Below are 9814 nucleotides of genomic sequence, written 5' to 3'. Positions count from 1 at the left end.
CTAAAAATAACAACAAAAGGCAGAGGATGCGAATGGGACTCCCTGGGAAAATGAGAGAGAACTTGTACCCTCCAGGTTTCTTTCCGGCCGCAGGGACAAAGCGGGCTCTGGTTCTTTATCTGATCACAGCCCCTTCATGTTTCAGCTTGCAGAGTCCCCCAGGGGCCCAGGAGCTGAGGCCAGGAGCAGAGCCCACCACAGCCCATTCCCCTCACCCCATCTCGGCCCCAGGCTCCAGAAGCAGGTGCCCTAGCCCAGTCCGGCTTCTCTCTGCCTGTGGCCGGTCCGACCCCTCCCTGGGCTCCGTTCTCCATCTGTGGGCTTGGAGATGACTTATCCCAGCCGCCCCTCCATCCCAGGGCAGGCCCTCAGCTTGCGGAGCAGGTGGGTCCCCTTTCTCAGAGGGCAGGCAGCTGCCCCTGAGCAGGTTTTAGCAGCAGCTGGAGACTTCTCTTTGGCATCAGCAGATTGGAGAAAAGTTTGAGCCAGCCTCTCTGGTCACCACCTCCCTCTGGCCCTCCTGCCTCTACTTCCTTCTCCCCATTCAACTTCCTCTCACCTCCTCCGGACCTCATGTGTCTTCAAGGCCGAAGAAGGAGGTTGCTTTCTGTCCCAGCTGGAGGAGGTGCTTCCCAGGAATCCTTCCCTGCTTGTGTCTCTGTTCTCCTCCACATCAGGTACACGTGGAAAACCTAAATGCCATCAAATGGGTCTCATTAACAGCGTCTTGGTGCCCAGAGGATGGGTTCGGGCACCTCGGTGGGAGGTGTCCTCTCAGGCCCTGAGGAACCCCCTGTCCTCACCATAGAACAAGCGAATGAAATGTGGCTCAGAAAGGGCATGATTGCCCAGGTGAGGCTTGGGGTCAGCACCCTTTGCACTTTCTTTCCGAAGAGCAAAGTGAAAGAGGCTGCATTTTCATTTAGAGTTTTTCTACCAGGCCTGACTTGTTGAGGGCAGGGCCCTGACTTTTCAAAGGACAGTCACACTGGAGCTCACCAGTACAGACCCAAAGCCTGACAATGAACCTGGCAATGTCAGTTCTGATCATTTATCCTGCAGAATTAAACAGAGCAAGAATTAGCTACACGGGTATCCACCATAGCATTATTTATAGCTGTAACAAACTGTAACTCACCTGAATGTCCAACCATAGGGGACTGGTTTTAAAAAAAAAATTAGTATCATTCAAACGATGAAATATTATGCAGCTATGAAAAATAGATTGTAGAATATTTAGTGATATGAAAAAATATTATGTTCTAATAATATTTGAAGAAACAGGCTGCAAAATAGCATGATTTTTTTTGGTAAAAATACGTATTCACACATGTATGTGAACTATGTAAATATAAATGTAAAACTGTCGATTATTATTTCAAGATAGGGAATTAGATGTTATTTTGTTGTTGCTTTCTGTAGTTTCTGATTTAAATGATTAGAGAAAGGCAAGCACACATGTGATTTGCTTTGGGGGTTAAATATAAAAGGCCAGCAAGAGGCACTGTAGAAGAGATACAGCAGACACAGGCCCTGAGATCAGGAGGACCTGGGTTCAAAGCCCAGCTTTGCCACTGAACAACTGTGCAAGCTTGACGAGTGATTTAACTTTTCTTGGCCTCAGTTTTTTCAGGTGAAAATGGAAATAATGCTATGAATTCTGTGGATGCTGTGAGCATTCAATGACATAATCAATGTAAGTCATTTAACATGGTGGTTAGAGACACCCTCAAATTTTAGTTATTATATAGAAGAGTCAGTATACATTTGATACGTACAGTTCATCACTGAGTTTGCTACCTTTCCAGTTAATTGTTTTTTTCAGCGGCATGTGGGCAGGGGGATGGTTTGGCAGGTGGGGATTTACAATGAAGGAACAAAGGGAGGAATACTTAGTGCAGACACCAACTGTACAGCTGGACCCTGCCATCTGCAGGTGAGGGTCAGACGGGCCCCGAATTACATGACAAGTTCACGGCTGGTCTGGGGTTGGACCCCGTCTCCTGAGCCCTTGTTCCGCCCTTTGCCTATTGCTGGGGTCTCCTTCCTTAGAGGTGTTTTTGAGGAATACTCACCTAACCCTCCCATCGCACCTGGGCCCTGGTTCCTTCCCCTGGAGATCAGAGGGAGTCCAGCCTGTCAGGAAGCCTTGACCACACAGAGGCTCTGGCCCAGGAGTCCAGGGGCCTGGGATCCCAGCCTCTCATGCCCTCCCCACACCTCGCAACTGGGCCAGGCCTTCACGCCAGCGGCACCCAACTCATCCCCAGAGTCCTCGTTCCTGATTTCAGGAGCACTGCTGCAGCCCTTGGGGTGGGTAACAGGAGCTGCCTGTCCTACCCCCAGGGGAGGTTTGGGGGCCATATCCCGGAACCCCCCTGATCCGTCCCAGGGCCTCTGGGAAAAGAGTCAAGTGTCTCTATAAACAAGGGTCCTTTTAGAGATGAAATTATTTTAGCCTTTTTTGAGATTTCCCAGAGGTGGAAATCCAAGCCTGAGAAGGGGTGGCCTGCCCAGCTTCAGGGGAAACAATAAAAGGTTGGACAGGTGGGGCCTGAGCCAGCCAGAGATGCGGGGCAGCAGTTTGCATATTGCAGTCCAGAGGGAGGACTTCTTGAATGAGAAAAGACCATATATTCTGAGCCCCAGATTAAGATGTTTGGGACAAGGCAATAGAACATGAAAAACATGCACTCTGGGGCTGGGTGGAGCTGGGTTCAAACCCTTCCTTTGCTGTTTAGTAGCTGTATGATCTTGGCCATGTTTCTTGACCTCACAAAGCCTCAGTTTGCTTATCTCTTAAATGGAGCTGCAAATAGAACCTGTCTCGTGTGCATTTTGCATGAAAAATGATGTGATATATATCAGGTGTAGAGCCCAGGATGCGGCAGACACTGTTGAGGAGGAGGAGGGTGATTGTTGAATGCCTGGGTACCAGAGGCCGGATATTGACAGGGAGGCTTGGGCAGGAGGCCCAGCATCTATCCTCCTCCACACAGTGTTTTTGCTCTCACCCTGGGACAATCTCACCAGTTGGGGGCAATGCCGGGGGAGGAGGGAAGGCTTTGCCACTCTTCTGGAGCATGTGCCCAGCAGACAGCCATAGGCACTGGAGCCCATATGGCTCTAGGAGCCCACACGGGCTCAAGGCCTGCAGAAAGGGTGAATGTGCACAGGCCCCATCCCCCCGGGGCCACCACCTCTGATCTTGACTTTCATGGGTTGGAGGACTGTGTGAAGAAACAGGCCGAGGAGGATGAATAACCAGAGGCCAAGGAGGCAGGTGGGGTCCGAACTGGCTGCTGCTGCATCACAGGGCAGGGCAGGGAGCAGGAAGCTCAAGCTCTGGAGCCAAACTTCCGGGTCTCAGTCCTGACTCTACTCCTTGGTAAGGTAATACTGCAGATAGCAATCAACAGTCCTGGGCCTCAGTTTCCTCATCTGTAAAATGGGGAAAGGCAACTCCCTCCCAGTGTTGCTCTGAGGACTGAGTGCCAGGCACGCACGTAGCACGTGCTCCGTGAATGTGAGCGCTTGTCAGGGGCTGGGAGCCTGAGGGCAAGGGGAGAGGCCTCTGGGGAGAGGGCCACCAGCTGGGGCTGCACGTCCCCGAGCTTGTGCACTTACCTGCCTTCCCTGGATTCCCCTTTTGTAGGCTTGGCTCCTCGGGCTCTGTTCCTTAGTACACATGAAACACAACAGCTCCGGAGTTTCAAGGTTTCTGGAAGCCTGACAGGGTGAGGATTGGCTGGGATGGGGAATGGGGGGATCTGGGACTAGTTGGCTTCTAGCCTAAACTATCTGTGCCACAGTTTCCTTATCTGTAAAATGGTGACAAGAGATCGGTTCTCTGCGAATGGCAATGAGCTGTTACCTGGGCCTCCTGTCCTGCCAGGGTAGCAGTGTTCACCAGCGCTGTCTCAGTGTACTCTGGGGGCTTGCCATGGGGCTGGCCTCTCTGTCCCCAAGTGCGGGCTTCTGGGAGTCTGGCCCAGGCTTTAACCAGGCTGGAGCTGATCCTGGTCCCCTCTCTGCCGCTCCGGTTTCTGGGTGATTTTGAGGCTGGAGAAACATAGACCAACACTGCTCTCTGGTGGCCAACTCTTTAAAGGCAGGGAGCAGAGTGCAGAGACTGGGTGACACCTCTGGTCAATGGCCCACGGTTTCTGAGCCCCTTTAATAAAGAGAAGGGTTCCCAAGACCAGCAGCAGCTTCAAGGAGGAAACATGCCCCCTGGAGAAAAACACCTTAACGCCGCTGTGATAGAAATAGTGGGAACTGGGTTGGCAATGGGGCAAAATGCCTTAGAAGGCAGCCAAGGGGGACAGTGGGTCTGGTCTGGATTCAAATCTGGCTCCTCCAGTTATATTTTCTGAGTGCCTTGCTGTTGTTTAATCTCTGAACCTCTGTTTGCGCATATGGAAAATGAGGCTAACCAGGGTCACCTCCCTCAAAGGACTGTTGCAGGAACTGAATGAGACAATACAGGAAATGCCTCTGAAGCGATGCTTGGCAATAGCTCATTCCTTCACTTATTCAGAAAATGCTAATCGAGTCTCTCCACGGCAGTAGTTCTGGGCATGTGTGTGTGCAGGACACTGTCAGAGTCACACGGTTGAGGCTCACACCCCTTCTCATTTTGCCATCTTTGTGCAGTGCCTGTAGTTTTGATTTACTTATAATTTTTAAATCGGTTCTCACATTTCTTTTCCTTTGTTTTTTTTTTTTTTACTTAATGAATTTAAAGATAAATTCCATACGATTTCTGGGAATGGATCATCAGTATCAGTATCATTTGCTATACATAAAATAGGGAGAATGAGCATTTATTTAGAGCTTACACCATGCTGGGCACAGCCTGAATCCTTGTTATCTCATCCAGTCCTCACAGCAATTATAGGAGGTACTATAATTATCACCATTTTATAGATGAGGAAACTGAGGCAGCACCGGCCTGAGCTTGCTCACTCTTTGCTAGGATGTGAGATCAGCCAAGTGTTAGAGAGGTGATGAAACACACCAGCCAAGGACTTTCTCCTTGGAGAAGGCAAAAGCACTGAAGAGAATTGAAAAGGGAGAGATTTTTCTCATCATGTGTGTGACAGACAGAATGACCCCTCCCCAAGAAGTCCACTTCCAAATCCCCAGAATCTGTGAATTTGTCTTCTTCCAAGGTAAAAGGGACTTTGCAGAAGTGATTAAGTAAAAACCAGATAGAGCGATTATCCTGCATTATCCAGGTGGGCGCAGTGTAATCAGAATGGTCCTTCTAAGAGGGAGACAGGGGAGATTTAATAGCAGAGGGGGAGACGTAAAAATGGAAGCAGAGATTGGAGCGACGTGGCCACAAGCCAGGGAATGCTGAATGCCTTGCCACCTTTAGAAGTTGGAAGAGGCAAGGAAACGGTCCAGTGGAATCTCCAGAAGGAACCAGCCATGCTGTCATCTTGATTTTCACCCCAAAGACTAATTTAGGACTTCTGACCTCAAGAACAGTAGCAGATAAGTTTGTGTTGTTTTAAGCCACTAAGCTTGTGATAATTTGTGACACTAGCAATAGGAAGCTAATGTAATTGGAGTCCATGTTATGTGAAGCTGTGACCGTGTCCACTGAAGACCCCTCCTATACCACCAGAGGCCTTTGTGCTGCACCTAGAGAAACAGCCCGCTCAACAAGGAGTTCCCCTCCCTCTCTGCCCCTCCCCCTCCCGCCCCTTCCCCTGTCTCTGGGTAAAGAACACTGGTTAGAGGCAGTCACTCTAGCTGGGCTTGGTCACTTATTCCTTTTTTCACTCTGGGACTTGGTGGGCTGTGTTGGCCCCTCTGGGCCTCAGTTTCCTCATCTAGCAAATGGGAAGCAAAGCTGTGTGGATTTCAAGGTCCTGCCCAGTAGGTCTCATATATAGGACCCACCTACGGAACTGATCAAAACCACTCTCCCGGGCCTGTGCCCCAGAGATTCTGACTTGTGAGGCCCAGGTGGGGCTGGACATAGTGCTTTTAGGGAGCCCCAGTGCACACCCAGCTTAGACAGCAAGTGATCTGGGGATCCAGGCTGTGTCCCCAATGTTATCCCTTGGAAACATGCTGCTCAACAGCCTGCTCCTCAGACCCCAAAGCATAAAGTCCCTGCTCTGCCATTTCCAAGCTGTGTGACCCAGGACAAGTGCCTGTGCCTCTCTGGACCTGTTTCCTCACTGTAAATCGGAACTAATAGTCTATATGCTTCAGAGGGTGGTTGTGAGGATTCAACAGTTACTAAAGTGCAAATTGCCAAGAGCAGTGGCTGGCACATAGTAGGTACTCATGTGTGTTGCCCACCATGGCATTCAAGACCCTGCACACACCTGTCCGACCTCTCCTGTCCCATGCACCCCACCCCCTCTCTGAGCCTCCGCCTCGGGTTGTGGCCACGTGAGCTTCTCACAATTGCTCAGCACGTGCCTGCCTTTCCTCCTCTCCACCTGGACGACTCTGACTCACCTTCCCATCCTGCCGGGGAAGCCTTCCTCCCCTGCTGGGTCCCTCCGTACCTGGCACACTTTGCTTCACTGTGGGACCCGCAGCACCTTGAGGGCAGGGATGGTGCTTTCTCCAGGGCTTTGGACAGTTCTCATCACATTCGTGAGGGAGGAGAACGGGCTGTGAGCTCTCCTCTTTACTGTGGTTTGTACTGTAGAAATTGGGGCCACAGTGGTGACTGCCCCATGTGTCCCTGTAAATCAGAAATGAGTTGATGCTTCTATGCCTGGCCCAGGGATCACCTGCTCTTACCCCTGTGTCTCACAGTCAGGGTCACTATGATTACCCAGGGCCCAGCTGGGTGGATCTTCATGTGACCTGCCCTAACGGCAAATCCTAAGATCCCTGGAAACCACACCTACTCATTTGTAAATGTGGTCATTTAACGCTGAAATTCAGGCAGCCACTGTTTATGAGGACCTAATATTTTCCCAAGTGTTCACTGATTTAAACATTTAGATTTTTTAAAATAACATTTAACACCAAATATGTTATTTGTGTTTAATTTTAAACTCCTTTTAAGATCTGTGTGCATTTTGGGAGTCTGCCAATGGGACACATTTTTCATAAAATCTACTTCCTTTCCCCCCAGTTTTATAAATAGTCAAAAATAACTGCATCCAACTCTCTTAAGAATTTTCTCATTGGAGTCATTAAGAGTTAAATCTAAGAAAAACAATATGGTTAATTGTGCTTATTATTATAAGAGTTTGGGTTAGTAGCCCTGATTATTATAAGGGTTATTTATTATAAACTTCTCAGTAAATAGAAGACATTAATATTTTATAAATAGCTATGGAAGTCTTTTGCATGGTACTTGCTCTGCGGGTTTGGTGAATATCAACTCTTGCCTTTTCTGTGCTCTGTCCTGACTCCTTTTGGGCAGGAGAAACCCACCCTAACCTCGCTGCCCTACCCCCTTCACAGGGGACGATTCCTCTACCCCCAACGCCTCTGTTCCTCACCTGACCCACTCTTTCTTCCAGAGTCCACCTCTGGCAAAATCCTATGATGAGAAAAGTTAGCTTTGGGGCTGGTCCTTGCCTCTCCCGATACCCCCGTTATCACACCCTGAAATGTCTCTCATCCTGGGCCTCACCGCTCCAAAGATCTTTCTCTAAGCAGTATTTAAACTTCACCCATGGGACTTCCCTGACAGTCTAGAGGTTAAGACTTTGCCTTCCAATGCAGGGTGTGCGGGTTCAATCCCTGGTCGGGGAGCTAAGATTCCCACATGCCTTGGGGCCAAAAAAAAAAAAAAAACCCGAAACATAAAACAGAAGCAATATTGTAACAAATTCAATAAAAAGACTTTAAAAATGGTCCACATCAAAAAAAAAATCTTTAAAATAAATAAATAAACAAATACATAAATTTCACCCACCGCTCACAGCACCAGCCGTGAAGCCATGAAGATGCCCTGGTGGGTCCAGCTCCTCAGCTCCCTGGGGACACTCCTTTGCACACGTGCACTTCCTTGCCCCTTTGGAAAGTGAACTCAGCCAGATTCCGAGCCTCTGGGCGCTGTCTCCTCACCTTAGAGCATCCATGATGCAGCCAAAGCCCCAACTACCACCGAAACAGAACTCACTGGACTGTTGAGGAGAGAGCGGAAGCTGGACCGGGCAACAGGGCTGGGGCTTGGTGAGGGGCCGTGGCGGCTACACGAAGAGACTGGGGTGGACAAAAGCGACAGACGGCCCGTGCGTGAAGGCATGCAAGAGGCAGCACAGAGTTAAAGCCAAGTTTCCTGTCCAGCTGCCAGTTTGATCCCAGCCTTTCCGTGTATCACGTGTATGATCTTAGCTCACGTCGTGCCTCTGTGCCTCGGTGTCTTCATCTGGGAAATAATGTAAAGTACGAAACTGTTAACCCAAAATAAAATAAAAGAATATTTAAACGAACTGAAGTCGCAGAGAAGATTCTTGGGGGTGGCACGAACAAGGTGGGCGGATTTGCACTGGGATGGGCTGGAGCCAGGTTTCTTAACATCACTGGAGGCCCTGGGCCTGCCTGCCCTCCCGACCATCCCCAGGAGCAACCTGTCCAGTCCTGGGCCTTAGGGAATCAGCTGATGGAATTATGCAATGAGGCTTGCTTGAGTCACGGAATCGTTTTTATTGTCAGTAAGAAATAGCAACACTTTGGAGATGATCAGCTAGAAAAAAGATGGGTTGGCTGTATTAAAAAATGTAAAGTACAAAACTGTTAACCAAAAATAAAATAAAAGAATATTCAAAAGCTTTTCTGTTCAGCTTAGAAAATGACACAAAAATATAGCTCCTTATACCTACGAAACTGGGCTATAAAAAGGTATGCCCAGGATGCTGGGGAGAGCGTACGGGGAGAAGGCATTCTTGATGGATCCTCGTGGGGCTAAGAATCCAGATGGGGCATCGTCACCCAGCACCTGGGTCACTGGCCCTGGTGATACTGGGTCTGTCACCGCTGACAGTTCTGGGGCCTAGATCAGCCCATTCCCTCTGCCTGAGTGCAGGCAGCCGATGGACGGTCTCCCCACTCTCTGAGGCATCAATGTCCCACTGTGTGTCTCCTCTTCTGGAAACTCCCATCCTTGTCTCCTTAGGTGCAGCCCTGGTCAGCAGCATCTCACAGGTTGGCGGACAGTAAGTCGGAGGTCTGCTTGCCTTCTTCGGCAGGTTTGCCAGCCAGCTGCGTGGGAGAAGAGGATAAAGAGACACAACCCAAAATGGGGTTCTCATGAGCACCAAAGCAGGGCTTCCTGTCCCACTCACAGGGGCCGCCGAGCTGACCCCTCCCAGAACCCAGTGAGCCTGAGCTGCCGTGACGTTGATTGATGTGACCAGAAAGGCTGTGCCATGCAGTGGTTAGAACACAGGCTTTGCTGTTTCGTGGAACCGTGTGAACTTGGGCAAGTCGCTTACCTAACTCTGTGAGCCTGATAAAATCCGCACAGTGGAAGGTCAAATGGGATCACGTTTGGAAAGGGCTTAGCATGGTGCCTGACTCACTGCGCGCTCATGGTGAACTTGCAGTTCTTACGGCAGCGGAGTCCTGCTTTAACAGCACCCTGAGGATCAAGGTGTCAGTGGTACCTTCATCTTGAGCAAAGACTGACAAGTAACAATAGGAGATGGGACTTGAGAAGTCAGGGCTTGGAAACAAAACTTTTAAATAGTAGGATTCTGTGATATAAGCTGAATAGGAAAGTTCTTCCAAAAGAATTAAAGAGCACTTATAGCTGCCCGGGCGCAGCAAGGGACAGCTATGGTTTCTCAGGTCCCAGGGGCCCTGCACACCGGCGGGCACA

General features: G+C 49.7%; 1 protein-coding gene across 1 annotated transcript in view; it reads right to left on the bottom strand.

The window, feature by feature from the left end:
* Positions 1 to 8658: 8658 nt before the first annotated feature.
* DOCK2 (dedicator of cytokinesis 2) overlaps positions 8659 to 9814 on the bottom strand; it is a 418871-nt gene continuing 417715 nt past the window's right edge. The window contains exon 53 of the mRNA XM_028163781.2: positions 8659 to 9195. Coding sequence (XP_028019582.2) covers positions 9133 to 9195 — 63 coding nt within the window. The 3' untranslated portion in view covers positions 8659 to 9132. The remainder of the gene's footprint in view (positions 9196 to 9814) is intronic.

The sequence above is a fragment of the Balaenoptera acutorostrata genome, chromosome 2 (assembly GCF_949987535.1).
Source record: "Balaenoptera acutorostrata chromosome 2, mBalAcu1.1, whole genome shotgun sequence".
NCBI classification, from domain to species: Eukaryota; Metazoa; Chordata; class Mammalia; order Artiodactyla; family Balaenopteridae; genus Balaenoptera; species Balaenoptera acutorostrata.
Note: the sequence above shows the minus strand (reverse complement) of the source record. Positions and strands in the feature narration are given on the sequence as shown.